The 16,113-nt window shown below is 37.6% G+C and overlaps 1 protein-coding gene across 1 annotated transcript in view; it reads right to left on the minus strand.

The window, feature by feature from the left end:
* Positions 1-16,113, minus strand: part of UST (uronyl 2-sulfotransferase) — a 280,803-nt gene that overhangs the window by 115,964 nt on the left and 148,726 nt on the right. Inside the window, exon 3 of the mRNA XM_023528326.1 lies at positions 1,063-1,218. Within this exon, the coding sequence (XP_023384094.1) occupies positions 1,063-1,218 (156 nt within the window). The remainder of the gene's footprint in view (positions 1-1,062; positions 1,219-16,113) is intronic.

A 16,113-nucleotide genomic window follows, 5' to 3' on the forward strand; every position in this document is an offset into this window, starting at 1 on the left:
ATCCTGCATTACCTGGATTGAGTTTTACATCATTTGCTCCCTTGGTCCTCAGGTGTTTGGACTTAATTACACTATGGCTTTCCTGGGTCTCCAGCTTGCAGATGGTAGATCATGAATTCTCAGCCTCCATGACTGTGCGAGCCAATTTCTCATAATAAATCTTTTATATCTATCAATCAGTTGATTGATCTACTGGTAGACATCTCCATCCTACTGGTTCTGTGCTCTGGAAAACCTTGACTTATACCTGTGGCTGTTCATCCACATTACGTATCTTAGGGGACAGAAGCAACTTTGTGAGACCAGGCTAACCAACCTGAGCCTGTAGAATGACCTTTTGAGAAGACTAGGGCTGACTTTTCTACATCAGCAAAGCACCTCAGTGCAGACTGTTGACCTTACTTTTGTATAACCTTACAAAGTAGATTCTGTCTGCATAGCTCCCTGGCAGAGTGTCACATCTGTCCTCCACCACCAGCACACCCGCTTGCATGGCTCAGCTACGTTACAGTGGAATTGTGCCTGAGAAATGGGGTCATTCTTTTGCTACCATTGAATATGCCAAATGCCGCTTTTGAAGCTCGAGATCCCCTGAACTCTCCATGACAGGAAGCTCTTGCTTCCATCAACCACTCAGATCACTGGCCCAAGAGGGGTTTCTCTTTATTATAACGTAAAGACTTAGGACACTCGTGAGGAAATGCAGAGGAAGAAATATTAAAATACAGTTTTCTCACTTTTTGCTGTCAGGCTGTCATTATTATTTATAGCTCAGTGGTGTTAGCTATTTGAGATTCACATTGCTAATTTTAGATAAATTGACATAGTGTACACTCTCCTTCACTGGTTGTAATAATGCCTTCGCAGAAATTTCCTGGTTCAAAGGTTTCCATCTGAACAAGTAACTTAAATTTCCTTCCACACTCTGGCAAAAATACAGCATGAAATTGCAACTCTGGTATTCATTTGTTAGGGGTTTGAAGGCTGTCCTATAAGATACCTACTAATTACACAAGTGAATTGAAGCAAAGTACAACTTAACCATGGTCAAAGACAACTTACTTGTTCATTTTTAGTAAGCCTGGTTTTGTTGTGAATGTCTGACGTGACCAAATTAAATCCGTGTCTCTCCGACAAGATTCTCAGAAGCAAGACCACAGTACGACTCCCACACTTGCCTACTCTGTTGTATACCACCTGGCTCGGGAAAGGTAGCACCTGGGAAAGAACGAGAGAGCAAATATGAGACTTTTCGGGTAAAAGACTTAAGATTCTTCCCTCAGCTTCTGAACAATAAATGTTTGATCAATCTAAATGAGAAGGATCCACATGGAGCCGATGAGAGGAAAGGAAGCGATGAGCTGGTATTTACCTTCCTAGTGTAACTTGAGAGAGATGCTGGACTTGTCATCTTGCTATCTGCACTGATACTTAAAACTGGTAAAATCCCATATCGTCTATAAAACTGATCATGAAACTTTTTTTTTCTTTAGGAAGAAAACATATAAATATGTGCTTTTATGATAATAATCTCTCATAAGTTACATTATGCTTTATTAGAACTTAACTTGTAGAATGCTGAAGGGAAAATGTAGTAATTTTAAAAGTTGAGACATAACTTAGATGCAATAAAATTTGCCCTTTTCAAGTGTACCACTGATTTTTTTCTGTTAACAAAATCGTGAACCATCGCCACTAATTACAGAACATTTTCATCACCCCGAAAGAAACTCTGTACCCATTAACAATCACTTTTCATTTCCCTCACTTCTTTGGTTCCTTGAAACCATTTATCTACTTTCTGTCTTTATGGTTTTGCCTCTATCCTTCTGGACGTCTCATATAAATGGAATCATAAAATAAGTGGCCTTTTGCATCTGTCTTCTTTCATTTAGCATGATGTCTTCAAGGTTCATCAATGTTGTCGTAGGAATCAGTATTTCATCCCTTCACATGGCTGAATAATATTACATTCTATAGACATTCTGTATTTTGTTTATATATTCACAGTTGATGGACATTTGAATTGCTTCCACTTTTTGGAATAATGATTCTACAAACAATTGTGTATAAGTTTTCGTGTGGACATATGTTTTTGATTCACCTCGAATATATCCTAGGAGTGAAATTGCTGGATTACATGGTAACTGTTTAATAATTTTGAAGAACGGCCAAACTGTTTTTAATACAGCTGCACCATTTTATATTCCCACCAGTCATGTGTGAGAGTTCCAATTTCTCTACATCCTTGACAATACTTGTTATTGCCTATTTTTTTTTTTTAAATTATGGCCATCGTAATGGGTGTGAAGTGGTATCTCATCGTGGTTTTGCTTTGCATTTCCCTGATGACTAATGATGTTAAGCATATTTCATGTGCTTATTGGCCATTTGTATATTTACTTTAAAGAAAAGTCTATTTAAATCCTTTGTCCATTTTAAAATTGAGTTATTTTTGTTGAGTTTTAAGAGTTCTATATTTATTCTTGATTTGCAAATATGTGATCTTTAAATATATACTCATTTTATGGACTGTCTTTCCATTTTCTGCATGGTGTCCTTTAAAGCAGAAAAGTTTTTAAATTTTGATGGAGTCCAATTTATCTAATTTTTCTTTGGTTGTTTGTGCTTTCGGTGCCAAATCTAAGAAACGACTGCCTAATCCAAGGTCAAAAAGACATATACCTATGTTTTCTAAGAGTTTTATAGTTTTAGAGTAACATTTAGGTCTTTGATTCAGTTTGAGTTAATTTTGTGTATGGTGTGAGCTAGTAATTTAACTTAATTTTTTTGTATATGAATATCTATTTGTCCCAGTACTACTTATTAAAAAGATGATTCTTTCTCTATTTAACTGTTTGGCACCCTTAGTAAAAATCCACTAACCATAAATGTATGGGTTTATTTCTGTACTTTCAATTCTATTCCACCAATCTATAGGTTCATCCTTATCATGCCAGCATCAGTCTTGGTTACTATTGCTTTGTCATAAGTTTTGAAATTGGGAAGAATGAGTCCCTTCAACTTGGTTCTTCTTTTTCAAGATTGCTTTGGCTTTTCTGGGTCTCTTGTATTTCCATGTGAATTTTAGGATCAGCTTGTCAATTTCTGTAAAAAAGGCAGTTGAGATTTTGATAGGGATCGTGTTGAATCTGTAGATCAAACTAGAGACAAATGCATCTTAATAATAATAAAACTTAATAATATTAAGCCTTCCAATCCACAAACACAGGATGTCTACTTATTTAGTTCTCTTTTGTATCAATGATGTTTTGCAGTTTTCGGTGTACGAGCTTTATATTCCTTTTATTCTTTTTGATGTTATTATAGATGGAATTGTCTTCTTAGTCTCATTTTAGATCTATTGGTCATTGATAGATATAAAACTGATTTTTCTATATTGATATTGTATACTGTAATCTTGATAAACTCATTTATTAGCTCTAATAGTTTTCTTTGCTGTGCATTTTTTAGGATTTTCTATATACATGATCATGCCATCTGCAAACAGAGAGAGTTTTACTTCTTCCTTTCCAATATGGATGTTTTTTATTTCTCTTTCCATTATGAAAAGCATCTGATTAAATATTTATATCCCCAATGAGGATATTATTTCCATTTCAAATGCTCAGCCTTGAGTGACAACTGACAAATGACAACTAAATGATTCCTTCATTCAGCACATGTTAATAACAGAAGGCCATGAAAAGGCTCAAAGCTGAAGAATATAGCACAATACAAACATAAACAAACTCCCAACTTGCCTATGTTATATAATTTGAAATTCTGTACTGTAATTATAGGTTTACTTATTTTCTCAAAATATTTTATATGCAGAGTAAGTAGCATTTCATAAATTTGGAGTTTAAAGTCTAATTGTCACTGGAGTAAAATATAATATCTAGATCATACGCTGAGAAACCAGTCATGCATCATTTTGATTTAATTTTTCAGGATTTACTTTTACTGAGCAAAGCCTTGTTTCTTTAGGGCTAGTCAGTTTCTTCTATTAGGTGTCTTCACAGTGCCTAGAATACGCCTTGTATAGACAGAGCCTCAACAAACATTGATTGTTTCTTGGTAGCTTGAGGTGTTTAATGAACTACAGCTGATCTTTTTGACTAAATGCTAAGAAAAGCCATCAAGTAAAAAGATATTCATAATAGGCCATTTTACTTGTAGCTTAATCAGTAGAGTACTCAAAAAATCTGTTCTCAGGCAACAATTGGATAAGTTTAGATATTCAGATAAATCATTTAGTTCCTAATTATGAGATTATGACCCAGGGAGGTTGAACTGGACTTTATGATTAATGTACTGATATTAATAGTGTTTGTAAGTCAGACTTTCCATAATAACCAGGCTGGAGTCTGGATTATGGTTGTGTCAGAGCTGCCAATGTAAACACAAATTTTAATTTCTTTGGAGAAATAAACTGCTGAAGAATTGGGGTGAATGCATTTTTCCTTGTCTTCTAGCACAGCATAGAACAGCGCAGGAAACTTTGCTATGACTGAATTGATGACGTGGAAGATGTGAGTTACCACATATTAAGTACTTTATTCCAAGAGTGCAGATATATCTTAAAAGATTTAAATGAAGAATTGAAGCATTTACTTAGAAACCAGAGGTGAAAACACTTAATGTCTCCTGAATTTCTTGGGTAATCAATACAATAGCAAGTTTAGTATCTATCTATTACTACCTTTTGCTAATAGCTAAAGATGTTATTTAATTTTAGGTTACTGGTTAGATTTTTAAAAATACGTTTATTTTAATTCTTTCATTAGTCTTGTGGGAAGCTCCGAAATATTGGTTACAAATATTTGTTATTTGAAAAGAACACTTTTATAAAAGGAAGAATCCCTCCATCATTCCTGCACCGCTATGTGAAAAGAAAGGAGAGCTTAACATCCCCACTGTGACGCCATTTTTACCATTTCTTGAAACACTAACGTACCGCTACAGAGTATAAACACAGAGCTTCTGGAATCAGTCTTGTGACTTTTGAAGATATAGTGTACACCATCAGAAACATAAATCTCTCTCAAATTTAGGGTGGGGCTTTTAAATCACTTTCTGAAAGAACCCTGTGGAATGCCCTGGAAATGGGCAAACATAGGCAGGCCAAATCAATATGTCAATGTTGGATAAGATTGTAAAATTAACAACAGGAACTGTAGATTTGCTCCTGAAGGTCTGCTTTAACAATCATTGTTGTCTTTTATTTGAAGTGCACTTTCTGGAACGATGGTGGAAAAGGGACTGATATTTATGGAGGACTGGTCCTGATCCTGTCCTAGGCTCTGTGCCATGTAAACCCTTTTAATCCTTGTTAATGATACTAAATCAGCACTCTAGCTGCGCATTGCTTTAGGAGTTTAAATTATCAAGTAATTTAAGTGTCATTAATAGCACCTAAGCGACTCTCCTGTGTGACCCCCACAGATCACAGATTCATAGAACGATAGAGTTTAAGGCCCAGAAGCAACTCAGAATATAATCCATCCACTCCAGTCCCCTCCCCACCCCGACACAACCACCCTCCATCACCCACCCCCAGCCCGATCTGTGCTTGACTTGGCTAGAGCTTGTTTTGACATTGTCTTTCCATCTTCTCAAGTACTCTGTGCAGTATATATTAGGACTATTCTTAGATGAGTAAACTAAGGCCCAGAGAGATCATTTGTCATATCCAAGGTCAGAAAGCTAAAAAATAGAATATAACGACTAAAACTTGGTTCCAGTTCTCCTGATTCCTAAGGCGACACTGTATCTAATATACTATAACGTCAAAGGGTGAAAACGATTTTTAGTTTGACTTCTGCGACACATATACTCTTTCTTTTGTTATGTCTTGAATGTGTCCAACCTCATTAAATGTCATTTTCCAACAGTCAACTATCACAACCAGTATGGTTGGCCATTAGCATCCATTGTTAAAGTCCCTGGAATGCTCAGGGCTGGTGATTAGCCCCTCTCTCTCCTTCCTGAGGATGTATTTTAAAAGCTAATGTAAGCACAGAGTGTTGACACAGCTAATGGAGGAGCAGAAGGATGTAGTTTTCCCTTCACTCCTTCCCCAATTTATCGTAGATGGTCACAGCCGCCTTGTGTACTGTGAACCACTTCCGCTGGGAAAGGAAAAAATAGAAAGAAGTCGAAGAAAAGTGTTTACAAAATCCTAAAGCCACTTGAAATATCTATCAAGACAAGGAAATATCCTCCAATGATAATGACTGTGAAAGGACTTCGAAAGACCTCTTAAGATCAACCTCAAAAATCTCCGTTCTCTTCAATAGACCTTTGCCAATTTGTCAGGCAGAAAACTACATCCCAACTTAAACGTTCCTATCATCGCTTGCACACAAATTTCGAAGACTTACTGTTTCTTTGGGTGTCCTGTAAAGAAGTACACACCAAAAGCCCTCACACTCACCCCTCCCCAAATGATTCTTTATTCTTGACAACTATGGTTATGTGAATGTTATGTCTGTGGTTTCCATTTTATGGTCAATTTGTAAAAGTAAAAGGAGCTCCAAAATATTTCACTCTATGAATTATATGTTTCTAGGTTGCCTGCCTTCTAAGTTCTACACATGCCACAAATCCTCAGGGCCTGACAGACTTGTGTGAAGCATGCCAAATAAACAGAAGTCTTTCCAAAATCCTGAGCACAACAGTAACTACCACCAGAAGACATCCACAATTTCAATAGCTTATCCCAGCTTTGAAATGGGGAGAGGAAAAAAAGAAGACTTCCTAGGTAAAAAGCAAAATTGGTTTAGACCAAGACTTTCATAGCCTATGTTTATAGGACTCTCTGGGGACTGGTCTTATTGGAAGAACTAACATCAATCTTGCTTTTAAGTCTCTGCAAAATGATATTTAACATAGTATGTTACAAGCTGTGGTTCCCAAATGGCTATATATTCGAATTGCCTATGGAACTTTTCAAAATGAGATTCTTGGGCCCCACTCTAAGACTAACTGCAATAGAAAATCTAGGATGAAGATCAGGAATCTAGCTCCTCTAGGGATCTGTGACCACTAGGTCCAGTTTCAAGGAACTGCTATTGTAGATGACTCCTGGTCTTCTGTATTAGGCCACTGAGTGGTTTCATGCAGCTTTATGAGGGAGGAAGGTCAGATGGAGGATTGCCTAGGTGATACTGGAGGGGATCCTGAGTAAAAGGCACTGTCACGTCTTCCTTTTGAGTGCCAATGGCCTTCCATCCACAGGAAAAGGTCATGATTAACCTGACAAATATGTTCACACTACAGTAAATGTCTACTCACTTAGAATGACTAGAGAACAGTTATGGGGGTTAACTGAATGTATAATATGCAGAAATTTGTATCAGACTCTGGCAAAGCATTAGCTCCTTAGTACTAATAATATGCTACAGAGGAAATGATTTTCTTTGATAAATTAAATTGTCCTTTGTGAATTTACAGTACCTGTAAATTGGGGTTGAGGGCAGTCAATCACTGCCAGGGCTTTGTGAGGCTTGAACTCAGGGACAGTTCTGCTACATGCTGCCCATGTGACTTTGAGCACGTCAAATCCGTTCAGTGAATCCTGATTTTAAAGTTTCCCAGGGCGCTGTGGTGCTCAGAGCCAGGTGAGTCACACCTGTGAGCCTCAGCTTCTGCATCAGTCAAAGGAGAGAGATGGCTTGTAACCCAACGACTGATGCTCTCTTCAGAGGCTATTACATGATTCGTTTTAATCTATATTGTTATCAAGATATAACCTGGAAATTCTTTAAAAATTAAAACTAGATTTGAACACTTTTCCTTGCCAAACACATTTGTAAAAGAAATGGGGGGTGGGGGGAAAGTTTCAGTAATTTGTGCTGATGACATGGATTCCAGCTCCACGAGCGTTCACGGTTTTGTTTGGGAATCTCTGGTGCATTTCTGTACGTGTCCCGCTCTTGTTTGAGCTTGTCATGTAATAAATCTACCTTTATGCCCCTCTTATGTTTCTCCTCCTTTCCACAGTTTTAATCACTTTGCCCTCTCCGTGTTTTATAAGACCATCACTGAACACCGGAGGCTGCACATGGCTCAGCCTTCGAGTGGTGCTTCCAGAACTTGGCAGTGATTCTCACTGGCTTTTGCCCATCAAGCTCATCTAGGTCTCCTAACAAATATACCTCCAGTTTCTAATCACTATAAACTCTCCAGACCCCTAAACTCACTTCCCTCATTCTAGAAGAGGAATCATATAGGACCCACTGAAGAACTCTATTTTCCCTCATTGTCATTCCTCAAATGACATCCCTGTAGCTTCTAATTATTCATAACCCATTTTCTCCCTGAAGCCTTGCCAAATCTGAACCCTTATGCTTTCTTCTTTTTGCCTGCTCCTACTTGAAATAGGACAATGTCTAATGTTATTTGCCAAAAGACAAATATAGCTATAAATCCTTTACGAATCCATCAGTTTTATTCCTCTGATAGACTGAGTTTATCTGAGATGTGCATAGTGGGTAATTAATAAATATTTATCTGTCTATTAAATAAATAGGCTGTTGGGATGAAAATACTATTAAATGTTGTTTTAGAATAAATGCTGTCATAGCGATCATTTGGTTTTGCTGTCATATTTATCACGTATCTTTTGGTTGTCTCCTAAGACTATAAGGAAAGTCCATCAATTTTTCTACACTCATATTTTGAAACACTCTTATTTGTTGTATTACATAAAAAAAAAAAAAAAGGTATGTGGAAGTGGAGAAAGTCCCCTGGACTGACAGTAACGAGACTGACTTTTTCTTGACCAAACTAGTTGAGTGACATTGAATAAGTGACCTCGAATAACTTCTCTGAGCCAAAGTTTCTAGTATAAATTGGGGGTACTGAACTCGATGATTTCAAGGCTCCTTCCTGTTTACACTAAATGATGTTAATTACAACGGGGCTACACAACACTTAGAGATGTTCAGGAGGTCACCTGAATGGCATCCTGCACTTCTAAATATTCATTCCATCTGGCCTCTCTAATGTGCTCATCACCAGCATGTACAGCATCATTATGCTGTTCCCAGGAATGCTGAAACAGCATCCTCACGCAAAGAAGCAATTTTCACAAGAAGCCAGAAAGGGTTTTTGGATGTGATGATTAAATTATCATAGCTGAACTTTATAGTATTCTTCAGAAAAATATGACTTTCAGTTTGATTAAAAACTCAAATTTCAGGTGACCTTGGGTGAATGCTATCAAGTCCATGGACAGGAAGATGAATACTTTCAAACTTCACATTGACAAATGCAAAGAAAATATCCACGTCAAAAAGAGGCAGATTCATTGTTAATTTTGCATCATTCTTTATGCTTCTTTCTATGGTCAGTATATAAATCAAAGACAAGAAGTCCGTAATCTGGATATCTTATTACTATAGTATGTTACAGTTTCTAAATTCAAACCTAGGGTTAGTCCATAGAAAACTGAGTCCGCGGAATCCTCATATGTTTGACAGAAAAGACAAATGAAATCTACCTGCTGCATATATATAACATGAGCACAATGGGGAGGATGCAAAAGTTTTAGAGGCTAAATTATGCTGAAGAAATATTTTGGGTATTTACAGAGGACTTGATCTTGCTTCTGCACAGTACGAGAGAGAGCCCTATAGCACTTGTGTGTGGAACCTCTGTCTCCTTCCGAGGGCCCTTTATAATCGACATGCATTACAGGGAAGGAGAGAACCCCACGCTGGGTTTGACTCTCTATTTAACCCTCACCTTATCTAACCTATAAATAACATCTTATTTATACAAGTGTATATATCTTGTATGTTTTGCCTAGCTCAATGGCACTATAGGTCAATACTGCTGTAGTAAATCCGGTCCAATTCCAGCCATTTCTGGCACTTTCTTATGTTATATATTCTGTGATCTAAAAGTCTTTAATAAACAAAACTCTGAAAATGAGAGTTGGAGGTTTCCCAGTTAGAACAGAGACGAATTCATGGTCCTCAAATTAGTTCTAGATCTGGAGTTGTTCCTTTTTTAGTATTAATCGATTCAATTGACTTTTTACATTAACTTTTGGACCAGACTATGGAATTATGCAGATGCTTTCATGTAGACAGTCTTTCCACCAGACCCATACACTTAGTTTAACTCTTCATTTAGATCTATGACATGTTTCCTCTTAGCCACACACACAACTCTAAATACAATATGCATAGATGCTCTATATAGACTTTTAAGAGTTAAGAGTCTGCTTAAAGTTAAACTTTATTTCTTTATATTTGTCCCTTTTTTTAACTAGGAATTTACACTTTGTGCCCAATCGAAAAACTCATTTGTTATAATACAATAGAGAAGTGTTGATTATCGATTATAAGTTTCATAATTTATAGCAGGTATTGTTGCCATTGGCTGACCATTCAATTTAGAACAGTTTCCTCTGGATGTTGGTGGGGGGAAAAAAAGTCAATTACTCCCATTATAAACTTCACAAGAGAAGACCGCCCGCATTGTAAGTAGTACAAAGGCTGGAGGAATGGCCACGCTTGGTTGCCTATACTCCTCTCTCTCATCAAAGCACTATATAAAGATTCTAAGACCAAAGGCTCAGATTTACTACTTGTTGTGAACCACATAATTACATTCCATTTAAAAATGTCTATATAAATTTTTAGTTTATATCAAGAAACTTATTTTTGGATTCAAATGATCATTTTTTAAATTCCTTGGCCGAGTTGAAGGTTTTTATAACATAACCCACACTTTAAAATAGTGTGGTAGATTGGTACAGTAAGTACCCACAACCAACCCCACCTCCCTATATCCATGCAGAGGAGAACCTCCTCCCACGTGGACTTTGGACCTTGCCATACGACTGGCCAGTAAGACATTAGTAAGCACACTGCAAGCAGAAGCTTGAAAGAGCTTGCCCTTTGGGCCAGACCTCATTTGCCTCTGGGAGCTCTTCCTCTGCTATGTGAACCTACGTGAGACTCTGGGAGGATAGGAGGCTAAATTGAATATTAGAAATTCTGTGACTGAACTCAACAGATAATTACTGAGCTCTTAGCAAGTGCCAGTCATTTAACTATCAGCAATAAATTAATTGATTACTGTAGTGGTATGACTGTCTGTCTCTGACTAAACTCTAAATTCCACGATGAAAGGAGCACATCTGCTTTCCTTACTATTGTATCTTTGGGGCCTGGCTCAATGCCTGGCACATAGTAGATACTTAACAAATAGTTGTTCAGTGAGTGAATATGTAAAGTATATGACACGTCCCTTGACCTGTATGAACCCAGCATCGAATTAGGGAACCAAACACTGGCATTGCTTGCTCTGATACTCTGTGACAAGTGTCTCACTAGAGATATAAACACAGTGGCAGGAGAACAAGAGAAAAAGGATAATGAACTTGATCTGGGGGACTCAGAAAAGTTTCACAGAAAGTGCGTAGCCTTGGTATCTCCAGAAACGTGTAGTCTCAATTCAGTCATTCTCCCTTTGCCAAAGTACACCTACCTAGCTCTTCTTGGTCTGCATCAATAAGGAACTTTCTAGCCCTCCGTGCTTTATTTGGCTATGTAGAGTTGGTTTCTTGGCATTTTTTACATTCATGAATATGTGTGTCGCATGTATAATATTCAAGGAAAACATACCATGCAAAATTCACTCTCTAGGCTAGTGTTGCCCCTTGTGTCCACTGGGCTTAAAAAGAAAAGGAAAATTGAGGAGCCTCAGCATCTAAGAACAATGGGCTTAAACATGGCTAAAGTATTTCTGTGATTGCTTTATTTCATATTTCCTTATATCAATAATGGTGCTTTGGTCAATCTAAATCAAAACAATAAAGAAAATATATTCCTTATTTGGTCAACCTAAATCAAACAATAAGGAAAATATATTCTTTAACAAATAAGTAAATAATAGAGAAGTATATTCTCATTCAAAACAGAAGTCCTTAGGATGGAGATTTTAGGATCCATTCCCTATTTTTGTTCCATCTTGCTCTGCTATCCAGTCTGTCAGAATTGTTCTCAGACCAACTTTCCTCACGCTGCCTGGTGACTGCTACAATTCCAGCCATCACATACAAAATGAAAAAATCCAGGAGAAAAAGAGACTATCTTCCTTGGATACTTCTTTTAAAATCTGAAAATCTTACCTTCCTTTAAGATCTGAGACAATCCCCACCCTCCAGCCACCCCCCCACCCCTGCCACGTTTTCTTGGCCAGATCTGAGCTACTAGCCCACACCTCAACTAACCATTCGCAAAGAAAATGACACAACTATTATATGCTTAAGTTACTCAGGATTCACTCTTGACCTGGGGATGAGATTACCTTCCCCATATGGTAAAACTTGAGATAAGTCAGAATTGGAGGCTAGGGGTGGGTGGTGGGGGCGAGGGTGGGGGGAGGGGATAGGCAACCAATAGGGTCTGCTATACCGAAATACTCAAAGGTCCTATTGTTCTTGATTCTTCAAACATTCATTCATGAAAGCCCCATGCCTCAGCTGCAGAAAAGGGAGTAAGAGTGACAGACACAGAGAACATTCCTAAACAAGAACAGGGGTCTACTTGCTGGCTGTGTCCCAAATCTAGCCTCACAGCTTTCCCCCAGGCACAGATTTGCTGATAGCTAAAGGAGGGGACAGATGAAATACATTCCCCTTCTACATGAAACAACATCGCCCCACTCCCATGCACTGAAATGAAATAGAGAATTAGCAACAAGGTGAACTTGAGCTGGAAGATTAATTCCACACAAGAATCTGGAATTCATGTGGTATTTTTAGCTAGAGATGGTAATAAGAGATTTAAATTGCTCTCAGATGAAGCTATGTTATACTGCCTACGTGTTGGAGGCTTTTCACAAGTACAACTTTTTCATAAATGAATTAATTTTGAACGAGTGTGGCATATAATAAATCCCTAATTTACCCAGATCGGCACTGATGTGATCATGGAGAGTCTGTTTCCACAGTATTTTAGGCTGTTTTTTATTTTTTTTCATTTGTTACTTGGTGCTGGATAAACAGATTTTTCAGAAATTTCCACCTGTTTTCTACAGAGCATCCTGTTTTCTACAGAGCGCCATTATTACACTCAGGCTATCAAACACTGCTAAACAAAAGAAACCCCCAAATTATCCCTCCAAGTATTTAAAAACTGATGTGAATATTTGACATCTAATTTTACTATCTAATAGAAAGAGAAAAAGAGGAAGATAATAGCTGGAGAGCCTCCGTGAGATAGAAAACTTCTTATTTTCCTCATAACTGTCCGGGAGTTGGACCTGAATAAGCGATGAGAAAATCCTTGTTAGAAGAGTTTATGTTGAGGTAGATAAACACGGTAAAGTAACAGAAAGTGAAGTTGGAAACAAGAGGAAGAGCCGCGGGTTTTAGAAGTCTGCGGTTGATTCCGGGCTTGGGGTTGTCCTGGAGAGGTGGAGTGAAACCCAGTCCTTGCCAACAGGAACACCAGCCTCCGAGGCCGGTCTCAGTTAGGCCTCAGGTCCCATCTGGACCACTGAAGTGCAGGGGCTCATCACCCACCATACCGCCACAGCAGGCCCCTGCCAGAGACTGTATCTCTGAAAACAGAGCTGCTCAAGTCTATCCAAAGGCTGGCTGAAGAATGTGATACATAAAAGAATTTGTTTGAAGGACGCAGAATCCACAATTTCTCTGCACTCTCTGGATTTTTAGTCTTGGATCAAGTTGGGTCATCACAAAGCTATTCATTCAGGCATAATTTCTTGGCACCATCAAGCACTGATTTGATCAAGTGACATTTTGTCATCATGTCCTTGGTGGTTATCAAGAGACACTATGAGATAGAGAATCATCAAATCTAGTTCTGTGTTTGTGATAGGGATGTAATTGACCACATTGTCTCCTAAATTTCTATTTTTTTTCCTCATCTCTGGGCTCTTATTTCTTCTAACTTGATATGTAATTATCTCACTTAATTTCTAAAACAACCTATTACCATGAATACAAGTAGTCCCATATAAAAAATGAAAAACATGAGAATTAAAGGGATTAAGTGATTCATCCAAGATCAGTTGCAGAGCTGGTATGCAAACCAAAATTCATGCTAATCTACTACACTATCTGAAAAACTAGCATCTTTCTGCTTCATGGAAAATGAGAACTGGGTAATCACTTACTGACTCCTTTTTCCGTTGACTACCAGAAAATTTAGAGTAAAGGTTATTCGACCACAGCACTATTTTGGAACTTGTGGTCTATGTTGCAGTTTCTATTTTAATTTATATTTTGCATGGTCCTGATATATTTTCATTTACATTTTATCGTTTTACTTTACATCTTCTATAAATGAACTCTTTCCCTTTCTCTTGCTCTCCCCTTCTGCCCCCACCCCCATATCTAGCCCAATACATAACAAAGATGCAATAACTCTTGATTGCCTGATCATTTATTACTATGGTCCAGTATTAACATCTTCAGTGACCACCACTTTATTTGGAAAGTAAATATACACTATTTTTGCATTGATGGTTTTTTTTTTTTTTTTAGTCCCTGCAATCTCACCTTTAATATGAAAAAAAAAATCCACAAAAAAAACACCAAAACTGTTTTTTTGAACCTACTACCAACTATATAAAATATTTGGAAATGATGACCATCTCTGAGAAGAGTCTGCTTATTGTCTACCTAATAGCTATTCTTCCTGTCACCCTAATAGAATCATGGTCTCATTCTATGTAACAATATACCCAGCTAAAAATATTCACCTTCTTAGATTCATTTGAAGGTGACCAAGTGATCAAATTCTGGCCATTCATTCAATAAATGAATGAGATATAAATAGATATTGCTGAATGGGCCTTTTGAGAAATATCTGAATAATGGACAGACTTATTTGGCATCCTTTTTCAATTCTTTGCCTTGATGTTCAATTCCTTCCTCCTTCTTGGAACACAGAAGCCAGGAGGTGCAGCAGCCATCTTGTAACCATGAAGAAACAAGCATGACAATCACCATACAAACTAATCTACAAGCTCATGAGGATGGCTAATGTAGAAAGAGATAGATCTCCAATTGCATCTCTGTGCCATTATATCAGACCTGGACCGCTTATTACATAAAATAAATAAGCCTCTTCACTTTTTTAGGCCACTGCATTTATGTTTTCTGTTGCTCTCTGCCAAATGCATTTCTCATTGATACAGGCCTTTCCCTTTTTAATTTTTTGATGATTTTATTAATTTTAAAAAATGGTCCCAGGTATTATTATCCTCCGAGAAAATCAAGAGCAGTCATGATGAACAGAGATCCAGGTCTCACGCTATTCCTTTTGATTCTGCAGGACATAACACTGCAGTAGCAACACCATTTGCTTAAAAAAAAAAGAGAAAAATCCTATGTCTATGATCAAAATATGTCACCAGGAAGGTTCTCATAAAGTATGACTGCTTTCTTTCTTCAAGCGCTTTAACTTTAAAAAAAACTTCATTTAACAGATGCTCTCTTTTCTGGGTAGTTTATGAAACATGTATGGTTGGAAGTCAAAGGGAGCTGACTAAGGAGATCTGTTTGTTATGAACATCCGTCAAGTGTAACCCACTGCAATGTTTTCAATCTGCTACGGTAAAGACTCCCTTCTGAAGGTATGCAAGGTTTACTTTTAAAAACACACACACAGACACACACACACACAACACTAATTTGCTCAGAAATACATCTAAAGACTCCTTCAACACACATGTGCCCTCTCCCAACTTTACTGTAGGCGTAGTTAGTATACGTCTGTATACTTTGCACTTGGATGATTATGTGGTCAATAAACAATTTTTGACCTAGTTCTGTGTGTTGTTCTTAAGGCCAAACTCTGTTCTCCAACCTATCATGGGAAGTGAGCTCGTCCGGAGGATCACAACATTGAAGACTGGAAATGCAATTTTATTTTTTTTAGGAATTTACAAACAATTCCTGTGAAAGTTCAGAGGAATACTACGTGGTAAGTTTTGACGTAAATCATTCAGAGCTGGGACATGGAAATGATTCCCTTCTCCCTCCACCGGTCAATAAGTTCACAAACAACTGGCACCTTGGAAATCTTTGGAGAAAATTCGCTATAAACTCCCCTCCTC

This window comes from Pteropus vampyrus, unplaced genomic scaffold (assembly GCF_000151845.1).
Source record: "Pteropus vampyrus isolate Shadow unplaced genomic scaffold, Pvam_2.0 Scaffold24, whole genome shotgun sequence".
Lineage (NCBI taxonomy): Eukaryota > Metazoa > Chordata > Mammalia > Chiroptera > Pteropodidae > Pteropus > Pteropus vampyrus.